The following is a 17,407-nucleotide window of genomic DNA, read 5'->3' as shown; positions in this document are numbered from 1 at the left end:
TTAGAAGTGAATTTCAAATGCCAACTTAGGTTTATTGATCTGTATCAGTTTTAATCTAGTGAAAACAAGTGTGAATTAATCTTCTCACGATAGTTCTCCAAGCATAGCGACATCTCTAGAATAGCTGCAGGACAAAATGGTAATATTTTCCAATAAAAATGTTAATTAATTGTTATTTCCAACAATATATAGCAATATGCACTCTATTCTGGTACAGGGGAACACATAATGCCAAGTTTCAATTAATATATTTTCCATAGAGCTTTTGTTAGAACAGTATTTATTGTTGTGCTGTGAAAATAGAATGTTTATACATGAAGCCAGCTGAGTTTCTGTTCTCAGCCTAAAGTAAGACTGAACAGTTATCTGAAATATATCTGAAACATATCAGCCATGATTGAATGGTGGAGCAGACTCGATGGACCGAGTGGCCTAATTCTGCTCCTACGTCTTATGGCCGAGTGGCCTAATTCTGCTCCTATGTTTTATGGTCTTACGATCTTATAACTGATATGGCCCTGTAACCCTGCAGCAGGATCAGTGGGCTGTTTTCAATATAGTCAGACTCCAATATAAAGAAACTAGGCATTTTTGGTTAACCACTGCCCTTTTTTTCTTTTGTACCTGACTTTACTCCAGCCCTGCCCAGACTGGTGGTATCCATGTCTCTGCTGTCATCTTGCTGTAAGAGTCCTGAATTGTAGTGATTTGGGCCCCAAGCATAAAGCTGCTCCTAATTTATCACCAACTAGCAATCATTAAGAAACCACAAGATGCTTTGTAAGGAAAATATAAAAATATTGCACTGAGATTCTTTTCTAATGTCGGATAGAAGCACAATTTGGGGTCAGAGTAGAGGAAATTTTACACTACAACTGGCCTGCGATTCCTTGATCCTAGCATTGAGTACCTGAAAAAAATACTATCCCAGCAGAATCATCGCTCATCTTTATGAACACAAAATTCATGCAAAGACTAAAAGATATCCTGGTTATCTAGCTCTTCCCATTCCGTTGAAGTAATTTTACTGCATGTAGCTTGTAAATTGTCATCTTTTTGAATATATGCAGTATTTTAGAAGAATTTGTAGTGTGAGCAAGAACTTGTATAAGAATAGCGTTGAGAATGTACACTTATTTGTATAAATACAAATTCATAAACTACTGAAAGACCTTTGTAAATAAATTAAAGAGTTCTTTCTATTGGTTTTCAAATGGATTACATGAAATTATTTCACTGATCAGACAGCAAGCTTTTAGACAACTCTGCCTCCTTGTCAAATTTATAGATCTGCATTGAAGCAGAATGTTAATCCAGGAGGGAAGGTGAAAGAAAAAACCATCTCCATTTCCCCATGAGACTGTTTCGCAAAATATAAAATTGTTCATAAATTATTAGTTGTGCAAATCAAACAAGAAGATGTTCTGCTTGGAGAAGACTCACTTGATTGATGAATCCAGTTTTATCTTTGACCAGCTGCTAATCTTTTGAGCGAGATCCAGTCCTCCCTGTTTTTGAATGCTGGTTCCTACATAACAAAAAAACATTGAAGTCTAGTTCTACTTTTGAGACAAAAATAGGATTTTCTAACATAAATTTAATTATTTTGTAAGTTGTAGTTATTAGTTTACTCACCAATGAGAATGATTAGTAATTGCTTTTCACTCAATGAGACATGATAAATTATGTTCCACAATGCAACTTGAAACAAAGATTAGTATATGGCATTTTCAATATTGTTTCCTTTTCACCCTTGCAGGACATTTCGTTGATCTTGACTAACTCAAGTGAGGGACCTGGTTCTGACTTGGAGCAGCTATCTAATTCCCTGCCAAATGGAGAACTTCTGTCACAAATATGTGACAGTTTCTTGCAAGCACTAGCTAACAAAGAGACCACTTATACCACAGTGCTTACATGTCTCAGGACCATGATGTTTTTAACAGAACATGAATATGGGTTTTACTATTTGAAGAGGTAATGGTACTAAAACAGTTTCAAAGCTTTTACTTGAAACCTTTTTAGACTGTTAAGCAGAAGAATGATATACTGGGGATCTGATCCACGTAAACTACCACGGAAATTAGTAATTTTGTTCAGATTGAAAAATTGGGGATGTGCATAACTCACCATTAAAATTATCATCTGCTGATCTTGTGGGGCATAATGAAGAGTGTGGACGTTATCTCATCTCATATTCCCGTATCAGCCTCCCCGAACAGGTGTCTGAATGTGGCGACTAGAGGCTTTTCACAGTAACTTCATTTGAAGCCTACTTGTGACAATAAGCGATTTTCATTTCATTTTTCACTGTGCCATCCAAACAGTTACAAAAAAGCCCCGCTGAATTCCATGTTGGGTCATGGGACACTTTTTCAATGATTTACATATTTAAATTTCAGGTTACCGGTCGCATACCTGGTATCTTGTAGAATGCTTTTTGGGCAATCTGAAATCTGTCAGGTTTGCACAGTCCTAGACCACAACTAGGCAGATTATAGGGAGCATCTAAATGTTAAATTAGTCATGAATCAGGTCAAGGCTTTGCTATAGCAGTGAAATGTGTTGCTTGAAGCCAAAACATGCGTGGTGCAGTTTAAAAGACTATAATAATCTTTTGGAGCGATTGGTCAAATAGAAAAATATTAACATATTCCTTAATCAAATGTGTATTTTCTAAGATTACATCAACTGCTTTCAAATTGTTTGTTACCTTGAAAATCATGGCTTAACTTCTGATCACCAATATAGATTTGGTATGGTTGTTCCATTGTTGAAATGTTGGTTGTTCCACACTTCTGGACTCTGCACTTCAACAGTTTGCTGAATCATCTGTTGGTGGTGCCAAAGATTTCTCCAGGGTCTGGTAATGTACTTCCAAACATGCTGCCCTTGTATGACCTACCAAATTATGTACATGGATGGATGTTTCTTTTGAAAACACCATTTCTGCCAAAGTTGATGGCAAATCTTACTCTTCTTTGTTCTTTGTTCCATTAATTTAGAAGATCTTTTAATAGCTGCTTCCTCACCCAATCAGTTCTTGTTTCATGTTAATCAACTTCTGCACTCATCATCAAAGTTTTTTTTTGTGCTAACAATGCCACTCTTTATTCAGATTCCTGTTTTACGAACTCATGATTCCCAGTTCTTTCATTGCATAGTGACTGAAGGCACTACAACTTCAGCTCATCCCCACCATTCGAAGCAGCAGTGAAAATCTTTGTGCCTTTCAATTCTTACATGGCACAGTTTCTTATATTTTTGAAAATCTAACTGTTATGATCTCAGTTGACGTTAAAACTGTAAGGGAAGATTCCAGAATGACAAAAAAGACCATGGGCTGGATTCTCCGATTTTGAAGCTATGTCCGGAGGATCCATGGCATTTTACATGGTAAACATCGGGGCCGCTCCAGCACCAATCCTCTGACCAGTGAGGAGCTAGCAGCCGCGCCACGTAAAACGCCTGGCTGCCACGAAATAAACTGCTGGAGAATTGCCCGGTCTGTGGCTGCGCTTGCGCATGGCATCGACCCGCAGCTTTTGTGCCGTACAAATGGTGCAGGACATGCGTGGACCCGACCTGCCAGATAGTGCCCCTCTGCACACCCGCTGGCTTTCCTCCACCAGTCTCCCAGCCATCGCCGAAGCCCCCCCCCCCCCCCCCGGCCAGCAGCACCACTCCCGCCTGACTGTGGTGGTGCTGGACACGGTCTGCAGCCGCCATGCTGGGTTCCTGACTGCTGAGACCACACTTGTCCCGCGCGATCGGGAACTTGGCCCATCGGGGAGGGCCTCCAGTGACGTCTTGAGACCGTCCCGATAACATGCAGCGCACGCCACAATGCCGCCGTTTTGGAGGGGGCGGAACATGTGCAACCTGTGTAAAACAGGCGCCACCCCCGATTCGATCGTAAAAATGGATTCTCCGCCCAATCGCTGATTATGAAATAGTCATCGGGAAACTGAGAATACCGCACCATAACTTGTTTTAAAAAAATTAAACATGGAGGAACCGAGACACGGAACCACTAATTAATTTTGACAACAAGAAAAAAATATATTAAACATGAAAAGTTGCAATATTATACAATACTCATTTAATCCCCCCTTAGCTCGGGCAGCATGGTGGCACAGTTGTTAGCACTGCTGCCTACGGCGCTGAGGACCCGGGTTCGAAACTCGGCCCTGCGTCTCTGTCCGTGTGGAGTTTACACATTCTCCCCGTGTCTGTTTGGGTTTCACCCCCACAACCGAAAGATGTGCAGGGTAGGTGGATTGGCCACGCTAAATTGCCCCTTAATTGGAAAAACATAATTGGGTACTCTAAATTTATAAGAAAGAAAAAAATCCCCCCTTAGCTTAACAAATACACACATTTAAATAGTAACACGGATTACGAAGTATATCTTCAGATACAATGATCCCAGTAACACAAAGTCCATTTAAGCACACAGATTGGCTGTGGTCAAAAAGTCACTCAACTGAACCCAAGTTAGTGTCTGTGGATTTCTCCTCCGAATCCCCCCCAGATGATTGTCACGTGAGAGTTTCCAACATCTGCTCCCAAAACATGCTTTAAAATCTTCTCATAATAATGCTTTCCCTTGGCAGTTTGCATTTGAAATCCAATCCAGGTTTTACAAATGACTCTTTTAAACAAAGCTTCCGCTCCACTTTTAACAACGAATCCAGTCCCAAGATATACATCACTCCCTTTACGATTTATTTTGTCTGCACATATGGTCCGGGATTCTCCCGGAATCGGCCGGGCGGCCAATACCGGCGCCAAGGAGCGGCGTGAACCACTCCGGCATTGGGCCGCCCGGAGGTTGTGGAATCCCGAGGGGTTGGTGCCGCGCCAACCAGCGCCGAAGGGCCTCCGCCGGCTGGCGCGAGTTGGTGCATGCGCAGGAGCGCCTGCGTGGTCTGGCACATACGCAGAACCGCTGGCATGTTTCCTGCGCATGCGGAGGGGGTTTCCTCTCCGCGCCGGCCATCGCGGAGCCATACACAAGCCGGTGCGGAGGGAAAGAGTGCCTCCACAGCACAGGCCCGCCCGCAGATCGGTGGGCCCCGATCGCGGGCCAGGCCACCGTGCCCCCCCACCTCAGGGCCGGATCCCCCTGCGCGTCCCCCGAGGATTTTGCAAGCCGCCCTCCAAGAAAGGTCCCGCCGGTATGGACCGTGTCTATTTCACGGCGGCAGGACTGGCCGAAAACGGGGGGGGGGGGGGGGCGCTCGGCCCATCGGGGCCTGGAGAATTGGCTGGGGTGCTGCCAGCGACCCCTGACTGGCGCAGCGCGATCCCCGCCTGAAAATTCTCTGGCGGCGGGGCGGGATTCACTCCGCCACCCGCCGATTCTCCCACCTGGCGGGGGGTCGGAGAATCCCGGCCATGTTTCTGGCATCTATTTTCTTAACCATTATCCCATAGTATGTTTTTTCTTCTAGCATGACAGAGAGATGTTCCTTCTTTAGCCTTCTGCTTCCAGTGGTATATGAGAGCTACCTTATCTCTCACTACGTATCTCTAGCTAATTCGCTAAACTAAAATTTTTAAACTTGCTACCTTACAAGGCTCCAGTTGCTATGCAACCACTGCTGATTTATTTACTGTTCATGTCGTAGCTTTCTTTAAGAAGAACAGAATCACAGTTGGAATTGAAACTAACTGCCACACATAAAAACACCTTTGCCCAGCATGAATCTAACTATAGGCTTTACCTTCTGAGGCACAGAAACATTAAATTAATCTCACTTAAAATTATACCTTATTTCTAATGTTTGCAAAATCAAATATAAATCCCTTAAAACTGCCTTTATTATCCTAACGCTAACAGATAGCTGATACCTTTTACTTCAGTAGAAGTACCTTAAATCTTTTTGTCAACATTCTTGGCATTGTTACCTTCTTTAACCTCATCACACATCACCGCCATCATAAATCTGCTTCCAAGAAACAATGTTTTCTTTCTTTTCTGAGGCATTCCTTTTCTGTTCAAAAACATTTAATTTTCTGAAGTCTCCATGATTTTTGAGGTTTTAAATGATCTTTTTCTGTCTCCTGAACAGGATATAAGATGAAGCTGTCATCTGCTGACCTAAATTCTAATTTACAATCTCTCTCCAACAGTTGAAGCCTTGATTGACATTTTCAATTTTACTGGTACTATTGTGACCACGGCTTCTCTGAATTTACATCACTTCTGATTTGATTGCCACTTAACCTTGTGCACCTACAATCATCTCTGCTCTTCTTTTTTTAAAAAATATATTTTATTCAAAATTTTTGGCCAACCATAACAGTACATTGTGTATCTTTTACACAGTAATAAAACAATATAGATAGCAATGGCCAGTTTTTTAAACAAAAAATAAATAATATATAAACAACATCAAAATTAAAAAACAAAACTAAATGGCAACTGCCTTGTCCCAAATAAATACTCTCCAAAAATACAATTCAGCAGTCCAGTATACAATTACCTATAACAACAACCTATACATATTATACTTATATACTAACATCCCTGAGAGTCCTTCTGGTTTCTCACACCCACCCCCCCCCCCCCCCCCCCCCCCCCCCCCCGGGATTGTTGCTGCTGTCTTCTTCTTTTCCATTCCCTCTATCTTTCTGTGAGGCATTCGACGAACGGTTGCCACCGCCTGGTGAACCCTTGAGCCGATCCCCTTAGGACAAACTTAATCCGTTCCAGCTTTATAAACCCTGCCATGTCATTTATCCATGTCTCCACACCCGGGGGCTTGGCTTCCTTCCACATCAACAGTATCCTGCGCCGGGCTACTAGGGACGCAAAGGCCAAAACATCAGCCTCTTTCGCCTCCTGCACTCCCGGCTCTTCTGCAACCTCGAATATAGCCAACCCCCAGCTTGGTTCGACCTGGACCCCCACCACCTTCAAAAGCACCTTTGTCACCCCCACCCAAAACCCCTGTAGTGCCGGACATGACCAGAACATGTGGGTGTGATTCGCTGGGCTTCTCGAGCATCTCGCACACCTATCCTCTACTCCAAAAAAATTTACTGAGCCATGCTCCAGTCATATGCGGAAATAGGCCTTAAATTGTATCAGGCTTAGCCTGGCACACGAGGACGATGAGTTTACCCTACTTAGGGCATCAGCCCACAGCCCCTCCTCAATCTCCTCCCCCAGCTCTTCTTCCCATTTCCCTTTCAGCTCATCTACCATAATCTCCCCCTCGTCCCTCATTTCCCTATATATGTCTGATATCTTACCGTCCCCCACCCATGTCTTTGAGATCACTCTGTCCTGCACCTCCTGCGTCGGGAGCTGCGGGAATTCCCTCACCTGTTGCCTCGCAAAAGCCCTCAGTTGCATATACCGGAATGCATTCCCTTGGGGCAACCCATATTTTTCGATCAGCGCTCCCAGACTTGCAAACGTCCCATCTACAAACAGATCTCTCAATTGTGTTACTCCTGCTCTTTGCCATGTTCCAAATCCCCCATCCATTCTCCCCGGAGCAAACCTATGGTTATTTCTTATCGGGGACCACACCGAGGCTCCCGTCTTTCCCCTATGCCGTCTCCACTGCCCCCAAATTTTCAGAGTAGCCACCACCACCGGGCTTGTGGTGTATTTCTTCGGTGAGAACGGCAACGGCGCCGTCACCATAGCTTGTAGGCTAGTCCCCCTGCAGGACGCCCTCTCCAATCTCTTCCACGCTGCTCCCTCCTCTTCTCCCATCCACTTACATACCATTGAGATATTGGCGGCCCAGTCGTACTCACTTAGGCTCGGTAGTGCCAGCCCCCCCTATCCCTACTACGCTGCAGAAATCCCTTCCTCACTCTCGGGGTCTTCCCGGCCCACACAAAACTCATGATACTCTTCTCAATCCTTTTGAAAAAAGCCTTCATGATCACCACCGGGAGGCACTGAAACACAAAGAGGAATCTCGGGAGGACCACCATTTTAACCGCCTGCACCCTCCCTGCCAGTGACAGGGATACCATGTCCCATCTCTTGAAGTCCTCCTCCATCTGTTCCACCAACCGCGTTAAATTTAACCTATGCAATGTACCCCAATTCTTGGCTATCTGGATCCCCAAGTAGCGAAAGTCCCTTGTTACCTTCCTCAGCGGTAGGTCCTCTATTTCTCTGCTCTGCTCCCCTGGATGCACCACAAACAACTCACTTCTCCCCATGTTCAGTTTATATCCTGAAAATTCTCCAAACTCCCCAAGTATCCGCATTATCTCTGGCATCCCCTCCGCCGGGTCCGCCACATACAACAACAAATCGTCCGCATACAGAGATACCCGGTGTTCTTCTCCTCCCCTGAGTACTCCCCTCCACTTCCTGGAACCCCTCAATGCTATTGCCAGGGGCTCAATCGCCAGTGCAAACAATAATGGGGACAGAGGACATCCCTGCCTCGTCCCTCTATGGAGCCAAAAATACGCAGACCCCCGTCCATTCGTGACCACGCTCGCCATCGGGGCCCTATACAGCAGCTGTACCCATCTAATATACTCATCTCCAAAGCCAAATCTCCTCAACACTTCCCACAAATAATCCCACTCCACTCTATCAAATGCTTTCTCGGCATCCATCGCCACCACTATCTCCGCTTCCCCCTCTGGTGGGGGCATCACCATTACCCCTAGCAGCCTCCGTATATTCGTATTCAGCTGTCTCCCCTTCACAAACCCAGTTTGGTCGTCATGGACCACCCCCGGGACACAATCCTCTATCCTCATTGCCATTACCTTGGCCAGAATCTTAGCGTCCACGTTCAGGAGGGAAATAGGCCTATAGGACCTGCATTGCAGCGGGTCTTTTTCCTTCTTTAGGAGAAGCGATATTGTTGCCTCTGACATAGTCGGGGGCAGCTGTCCACTTTCCCTCGCCTCATTAAAGGTTCTCATCAGTAGCGGGGTGAGCAAGTCCACATATTTCCTGTAAAATTCAACTGGGAATCCATCCGGTCCCGGGGCCTTCCCCGCCTGCATGCTCCTAATTCCTTTCACTACTTCCTCCATTTCGATCTGTGCTCCCAGTCCCACCCTCTCCTGCTCCTCCACCTTAGGAAATTCCAGCTGGTCCAGAAAACACATCATTCTCTCCTTCCCATCTGGGGGCTGAGCTTCATATAATCTTTCATAGAATGCCTTGAACACTCCATTCACTCTCTCCGCTCCCCGCTCCATCTCTCCCTCCTCATCCCTCACTCCCCCTATTTCCCTCGCTGCTCCCCTTTTCCTCAATTGGTGGCATCTCTGCTCTTCTGATTGCTGATTACTGCTTGTATTTTTGCTCCATAGCAGTGGCTGTTGGTTTTGCTCTTTATTTTCTTCACTACCTCCCAGCTGGTTAAACGCCATCTCTCTCCTGCGCAGCAGACGCAAAGTTGGCAACAAGTACTTTTTGACACCATCCAGTCAGATGCCTTTGCTGCATTCTTTTCTTTCCTCTGAATCTCCAAGCAAATCTCTTTTAAAGCTTTTCTTTACCTTTGCAAGGAACTGTATATTTCTCGAGGTTTGCCATAACCTTTCCACAATTCCTGACTTTTGCTCCCTTGACCGTGATCCTGTTGAACTGCTGATTACTCAACTTTTCCTTACTGATCCTCATACTGGCTCAGATTGGAAATAGCTCCTCCTCTGTTACTCTCCTTTCCTTTTCGAAACTGCCGTCAGCAAACTGTCAAAGAATTCTCAGTCTGGATCCCTCCTTGCACACTGTGACTGCATTTCCATGGCCAAGTCCTTTTTTGTTTGCTGCAGTTTAGTTTAATGCATTTAAGCTTGAATGAAGGTTGTGAGCATCCTACTTGCATTTAGTTTTAGTTTGTGAGTGCTATAGCTCAACATTCCATTCAGACTTTCAACCTAGTTAAGGGACGCAAGCGATATGGAGAAAACTTGGATGAATCGAGTTAAATTACAGATCAGCTGTGATCTCACTGAGTGACAGAGAAGGCTGGAAACGAGCTTCACCTGTTCTGTGTTCTTCCCTCTATCAGTACCACCAAAAACAGATTCCCATGTCATTTTATCTCATTTTTGTTTGCCAAATCTTGCTGTGTGAAAATTGATCATAAAATTGGTGACATAGTTAATTGGCCTGGAAGCTCTTGGGGACATCCCAAAAAAGCATCATGTACATGCAAATTCATTCCTTTCTATAATTCCTATGCCAACTGTCCCAAAATTGTACAGAAAACTTAAAGCTTAGTTCAAGTTCAATATTATCTTCCTGCTTTAATATTCTGTGTCTCTTGGTACAAAACCAAGTTTGTCTTTTTACAATAGCCTTTCTTATGTGCTCCAACCTTTAATGACCTGTACATCTGCACGCATAGAAGCAAGTCCTTTGCTTCTCTATTCCCACAAAAATCTCATTGCTTCAGGTGTGGTTTCATATTAAATTCCCGACTGTCTGTCATCCTACTCTCCTACTTGGGTCCTTTTGCAGTCTTTCCATACTCTTGTTAGGTTTTGCCACACCTCACCCCTTACATTTGTTGCCCTATACAAATTTTGTTATTGTTCCCTGAGCTCTTAAAGTCAATATTATTTATGGGGATGTCCCCAAGAGTTTCACGTAACAACGGCTTCAACACAACCTCCATGGCATCTCACAACAAATGTTCCATTCTGAGAAGCTTTTTTTTTTCTTTTACTCCCCCAACTGTCTCTTTATCCCAACAGCCAGTGGCTTTTAGGTGGTTTTACCAAATGCTATTTGAATATCCAAATAAGCAACATTCGGAGCATTTCCTGTTCTCTTACACTGCCTCCCCTCCACAAAAATAGGCAATGATTTGTAGTTTAGTCACACACCTACCATAAATAAAGTGGATCTTTCGTGGCTGAATGCAATAAAAGGTTATACTTTAAATTGTTACCCAAAAGTAATGATTTTGGTTGCGCCTATAAGTCAATTTGCAATGATGAATTATGAGAATATTTGATTTTGTTTCTAAAGTTAGTCTTTATTTTTTCTCTGACTAGCGCTCTGAGACAAAACAATAACGCTCTCCATAGTCTGCTGAAACGTGTCGTTCATAATTTCAACAAAGAAATGGCTGAGCTGGCTTCCTCGTTGTTAGATTTTTTGCGTCAGATCATAAACACAGATAATTTGGTAAGTGATGATGTATTTTGTTTGACTAATTCATCAGTTTTAAAGACATCTTTATTTGCAGCATTTAATGTCAAATGTCTTTACAAATTGTTATGATTCTCACCATTTTTGGACAGTGGTTGGTAAAATAAACTATGAAAATTAGGTTGTCTTGAAACCTCAGTAACTGGATTTTTGACATTCTTTAAGCCTTTTACATGTTAAAGTGCCTTAGGGTTTGCGGGGCAAATATGAAAGTGGAATTTCGGCCACAATAAAATCATCCATCATCTCATTGAATGGCAGAGCCGCTCGAGAGGCCACATGGCCTCCTCCTCCTAACCTATGTGATCTTGTGTTGTGTCAGAATTACTGTAAGATTATATTTCAGAAGCAGAAACTAGTGTGCGTTGATTCATATTACATTATGCAGAATGTCCGACTTTTGAATCTTTCTCCGGTTTCTCTCCTACCTTGTCTCCTGACCTCCGAGCTGAGCTTGTCCATAAAAGCTACCTCCAGTCCTTGTTCTTCACATACAGGGTTTGGGCTTTGCTGGCTAGGCCAGCATTTATTGCCCATTCCACATTGCCCTTGAGAAGGTAATGGAGAGTATAAGAGGAATGAAGTCGGTGAAGGCCCCGGGGCCAGACGAGTACCCAGCCGAATTTTATAACGAGTTTGCGGCGGAATTGGCACCACACTTATTGGGGGCATTTAGCGAGGCACTGGAGAAGGGGAGGCTGTCGGAGATGATGACACAGGCAACAATTACGCTTATCCCAAAGAAAGGGAAGGACTCGTTCGAATGTGGATCGTACAGGCCCATATCACTGTAAATACAGACGTAAAAGTGCTGGCTAAGCTAGAGGCGGGGAGGATGGAAGGATGCGTTCCAGGGGTGGTTGCAGAGGACCAAAGGGGCTTCGTATAGGGCAAGCAACTCTCGAGCAATATAAGGCGATTACTGAATGTGATCATGACCCCGTCGAGTGGACGGGTACCCAAGGTAATGGTATCTATGGACGTGGAGGAGTGAACAGGTACCCGAGATAATGGTGTCTATGGACGTGGAGAAGGCATTTAATCGGGTGGAGTGGCAATACCTGTTTGAGGACCTGGGAAGGTTTGGGTTCGAGTTGCGGTTTGTGGCATGGGTGCGTCTGTTGTAAGTGGCGAGCGTACAGACGAATGTAATGAACTCCAGGAGCTTCGGGTTGCATCGGTGAATGAGGCACTACAAATAAATTATATATTTAAAATTAAAGTGTTTGCAGTGGCGACAGAGCCCTTGGCGATGGTCCTTAGCGGGTCAGTAGAGTGGGAGGGAATTTGGAGCACCGGGTGTCGCTGTATGCAGACGACTTGTTTTTTAAAAATATATATTTATTGAAGTTTTTTAACACAATTTTTCACCCCCCCCCGGGTTGCTGCTGCTGCTGACCGACCTTCATCTAACGCTCCGCGAGATAGTCTAGGAACGGTTGCCACCGCCTGTAGAACCCCTGCGCAGACCCTCTCAAGGCAAACTTTATCCTCTCCAGCTTAATGAACCCAGCCATGTCATTTATCCAGGCCTCCACGCTGGGGAGCTTCGCCTCCTTCCACATTAGCAAGATCCTTCGCCGGGCTACTGGGGACGCAAAGGCCAGAATACCGGCCTATTTCGTCTCCTGCACTCCCGGCTCATCCACTGCTCCAAATATTGCTAGCCCCCAGCTTGGCTAGACCCGGGCTTTCACCACCTTAGATATTGTTCCCGCTACTCCCCTCCAGAACCCCTCCAGTGCCGGGCATGACCAAAACATATGGACATGGTTCGCCGGACTTCCTGAGCACCTCTCACATCTGTCCTCTACCTACTCAGCCTCGCCCCCGTCATGTGCGCTCTGTGAACCACCTTAAATTGTATCAGGCTAAGCCTGGCACACGAGGAGGAGGAATTAACCCTCCCTAGGGCATCAGCCCATAGCCCCTCCTCAATCTCCTCCCCCAGCTCCTCCTCCCATTTACCCTTCAGCTCCTCTACCAACGCCTCCCCCTCTTCTTTCATCTCCTGGTATATTGCCGAAACCTTGCCCTCTCCCACCCATACGCCCGAGATCACCCTGTCTTGAATTTCCTGTGCTGGGAGCAACGGGAATTCCCTCACCTGCCGCCTCACAAACGCCCTCACCTGCATGTATCTGAAAGCATTTCCCGGGGGTATCCCAAACTTCTCCTCCAGTGCCCCTAGGCTCGCAAACGTCCCTTCAATGAACAGGTCCCCCATTCTTCTAACCTCCGCCCGATGCCAGCTCTGAAACCCCCCGTCCATCCTCCCCGGGACAAACCGGTGGTTACCCCTGATTGGGGACCACACCGAGGCTCCCATCTCACCCCTGTGTCATCTCCACTGGCCCCAGATCTTTAGCGTTGCCGCCACCACCGGGCTCTTGGTGTACCTTGACAGCGAGAGCGGCAGCGGTGCCGTCACCAGCGCCCCCAGACTCGTTCCTTTGCAGGATGCCATCTCCAACCTCTTCAATGCCGCCCCCTCTCCCTCCATCACCCACTTACGGATCATCGCCACATTTGCTGCCCAGTAGTAGCTCCCCATATTTGGTAGCGCCAACCCTCCTCGGTCCCTACTGCGCTCCAAAAACCCCCTCCTTACCCTCGGGGTCTTATTCGCCCACACAAACCCCATAATGCTCCTGCCTACCCTCTTAAAAAAGGCCTTGGTGATCACGATGGGAAGGCACTGAAACACAAAGAAAAACCTTGGAAGGACCACCATTTTGACCGACTGCACTCTACCCGCTAGCGAGAGCGGTAACATGTCCCATCTTTTGAAGACCTCCTCCATCTGCTCCACCAGTCTCGTCAGATTCAGTTTTTGTCGGGCCCCCAACTCCTGGCTATCTGGATCCCCAGGTACCGAAAACTCCCCTCCGCCCTCCTCAGCGGTAGATCGCCTATCCCCCTTTCTTGGTCCCCTGCCTGTACTACAAAAAGCTTACTCTTCCCTACATTAAGCTTATAGCCCGAAAAATCCCCAAACTCCCTTAGAGTCTGCATGACCTCCACCATCCCCTCCACTGGATCCGCCACATACAGCAACAGGTCATCTGCATAAAGCGACACTCGTGCTCCTCTCCCCCGCGGACCACCCCCCTCCATTTCCTAGGCTCCCTTAATGATATGGCCAAGGGTTCAATTGCTAATGCAAACAACAGGGGGGACAGGGGGCACCCCTGTCTCGTCCCACGGTACAGACGAAAATACTCCGACCTCCGCCGATTCGTAACCACACTCGCCACCGGGGCTCTGTAAAGGAGCTTAACCCAGCTAATAAACCCTCCCCCGAACCCAAACCTACGCAGCACTTCCCAGAGGTACTCCCACTCTACTTGGTCAAAGGCCTTCTCCGCGTCCATAGCTGCCACTATCTCCGCCTCTCCCTCCACCAATGGCATCATTATCACATTTAAGAGCCGCCGCACATTGGTGTTTAGTTGCCTGCCCTTTACAAATCCCGTCTGGTCCTCGTGAATCACCCCCGGGACACAGTCCTCGATCCTCGTAGCCAGCACTTGCCAGCAACTTAGCATCCACGTTGAGGAGCGAGATCGGCCTGTACGATCCACATTGCAGTGGGTCCTTGTCCCGCTTTAGGATCAAAGAAATCGTCGCCTCAGACATTGTCGGGGGCAGGGTCCCTCCCTCCCTTGCCTCATTAAAAGTCCTCACTAGCAGCGGGGCCAACAGGTCTATGTACTTCCTGTAGAACTCCACCGGGAACCCGTCCGGCCCCGGGGCCTTCCCTGCCTGCATATTCCCCAGACCTTTGCTCAGCTCCTCCAACCCAATTGGTGCCCCCAACCCAGCCACCTCTTGCTCCTCCACCCTCGGGAATCTCAGTCGGTCTAGGAATCGTCTCCTCCCCTCTTTCCCCCGCTGGGGGCTGGGATCTGTACAGCTCCTCATAGAAGGCCTTGAATGCCTCATTTATTTTCGTCGCACTCCGCACCGTAGCTCCCCTTCCATCCTTAACTCCACCTATTTCCCTCGCTGCCATCCTCTTACGGAGCTGGTGTGCCAGCATCCGACTCGCCTTCTTCCCATACACGTAGGTCGCCCCCTGCGCTTTCCTCCACTGAGCATCTGCCTTCCCTGTGGTCAACAGGTCAAACTCCGTCTGGAGACGTTGCCTTTCCCTAAGTAATCCCTCTGCATATCTCCTGTCCACTCTTAAAATCTCCCCCACTAGCCTCTCCCTTTCCATGCCTTCTATCTTCTCCCTGTGAGCCCTGATGAAGATTAGCTCTCCCCTGATCACCGCCTTCAGCCCCTCCCATACCACCCCCACCCGCACCTCCCCGTTGTCGTTGACCTCCAAGTACCTTTTGATACACCCTCTCACCCTTCCACACACCACCTCATCTGCCAGCAGTCCCACATCCAACCGCCACAGCGGGCATTGGTCCCTCTCCTCTCGCAACTCCAGTTCCATCCAATGCGGGGCGTGATCTGAAATGGCTGTGGCCGAATACTCCGTTCCCTCCACTTTCGGGATCAGCGCCCTGCCCAGAACAAAAAAATCTATCCGGGAATAGGCTTTGTGCACGTGGGAGAAAAAAGTAAATTCCCTGGCCTGCGGCCTGGCAAACCTCCACGGGTCCACTCCCCCCATCTGATCCATAAACCCCCTAAGCACCTTGGCCGCCGCCGGCCTCTTTCCAGTCCTAGATCTGGAGCGACCCAGTGCTGGGTCCAACACCATATTAAAATCCCCACCCATTATCAAGCTTCCTACCTCCAGGTCCGGAATGCGCCCCAACATGCGCTTCATGAATCTGGCATCATCCCAGTTCGGTGCGTATACATTTACCAATACCACCCCCGTCCCCTGCAACTTACCGCTCACCATCACATATCGCCCTCCGTTGTCCATCCGCCGATTAGCCATCTCCTTTTCTAGGCCAGTCCCTTGCCCGCGCCGCCCTCACCCTCCAGTCCCCCAGACGGGAGACCCCCGCCCCGACCACCTCTTCTGTGTCCCATTCCCCTTCGGCCAGTGCAGCAGCAACCCCCCCCGCTAGACCCATGTCTAGCTTTTTTGCTCCCCCCATAACACTCCCGTAAGTCAGCTGACCCCGGCTTCCCCCGCCGTCCCATTGACCCCCCCCCGTGTGGGAATTTCCCAATCAGTGTGCGTTCCTCCATTCCCCCTCCCGCCTTTCTTCCCTGGCGTGGGAAAAAAAAACCCGCGCTTTCCTAAGCCTACCCCGCCCCCTCTGGCGCGGCTCCTGTCGCGGCCTTGTCTCTTTTCCCCCACCGCCATCCCCCTCTCTCCCCCAGCCCATGTAACATTTCCTGCGCGTGATTAACACCCTATATACAACAAACATCAAACACCACCCCCCCCAACCCTCACAAACCCTCAGTTTGAGTCTAACTTTTCGGTTTGAATAAAGGTCCACGCCTCTTCAGGCGTTTTGAAATAATGGTGTTGATCCTTGTATGTGACCCACAATCGCGCTGGCTGCAGCATTCCGAATCTCGCTCCTTTCCGGTGCAGCACCGCCTTGGCCCGGTTGAAACCCGCTCTCCTCTTTGCAACCTCCGTGCTCCAGTCGGGGTATATTTGGATCTCCGCATTGTCCCACCTGCTGCTCCGCTCTTTCTGGGCCCATTTCAAGACCCTCTCTCTGTCCGTGAAACGGTGAAACCTCACCACAATCGGCCTTGGCAGCTCGTTAGCCTTGGGCCTCCTCGCCAGCACCCGGTGTGCCCCATCCAGCTCCAAAGGCCTCAAAGGGGCCTCCGCTCCCATCATCGACTCGAGCATCGTGCTCGCATATGCCCCGGCATCGGCCCCCTCCACTCCTTCAGGGAGACCCAGGATCCGAAGATTCTTTCTCCTCGACCTGTTCTCCAGGTCTTCGAATCTTCCCGCCCACCTTTTGTGCAGCGCCTCGTGCTCCTCCACTCTCTCCGCCAGGCCCAAGATCTCGTCCTCGTTCTCATTGACTTTTTTCTGCACCTCCTGGATCTTTACCTCGTGGGCCTTCTGGGTCATCCCTAGTCCTTCAATCGCCGACAGCATAGGCGCCAGCATCTCCTTCCACAGCTCCTCGAAGCAGCGCTTGATGAACTCTTGCAGCTCCGGCCCGCATTCCACTTTATCCCCGGCCGCCGCCATTTTGTCTTTCTTCCCTCGCTTCTCCCGCTGCTCCAATGCCGTTTTTTTGGCTGTTTCGCTTCTGGTCCGGTCCATAAACAATGAAGGGGGACCTCCCT

At 47.9% G+C, this 17,407-nt stretch overlaps 1 protein-coding gene across 4 annotated transcripts in view; it reads left to right on the top strand.

Moving 5' to 3' along the window:
- virma (vir like m6A methyltransferase associated) overlaps window positions 1–17,407 on the top strand; it is a 142,726-nt gene that overhangs the window by 86,936 nt on the left and 38,383 nt on the right. For all 4 annotated transcript variants that reach the window (XM_072468045.1, XM_072468046.1, XM_072468047.1 and 1 more), the window contains exons 16-17: window positions 1,760–1,977; window positions 11,011–11,143. In XM_072468045.1, the coding sequence (XP_072324146.1) occupies window positions 1,760–1,977; window positions 11,011–11,143 (351 nt within the window). The remainder of the gene's footprint in view (window positions 1–1,759; window positions 1,978–11,010; window positions 11,144–17,407) is intronic.

This window comes from Scyliorhinus torazame, chromosome 11 (genome assembly GCF_047496885.1).
Source record: "Scyliorhinus torazame isolate Kashiwa2021f chromosome 11, sScyTor2.1, whole genome shotgun sequence".
NCBI lineage: Eukaryota > Metazoa > Chordata > Chondrichthyes > Carcharhiniformes > Scyliorhinidae > Scyliorhinus > Scyliorhinus torazame.
The sequence above is the reverse complement of the archived record's forward strand: the minus strand, read 5'-3'. Positions and strand labels throughout refer to the sequence as shown.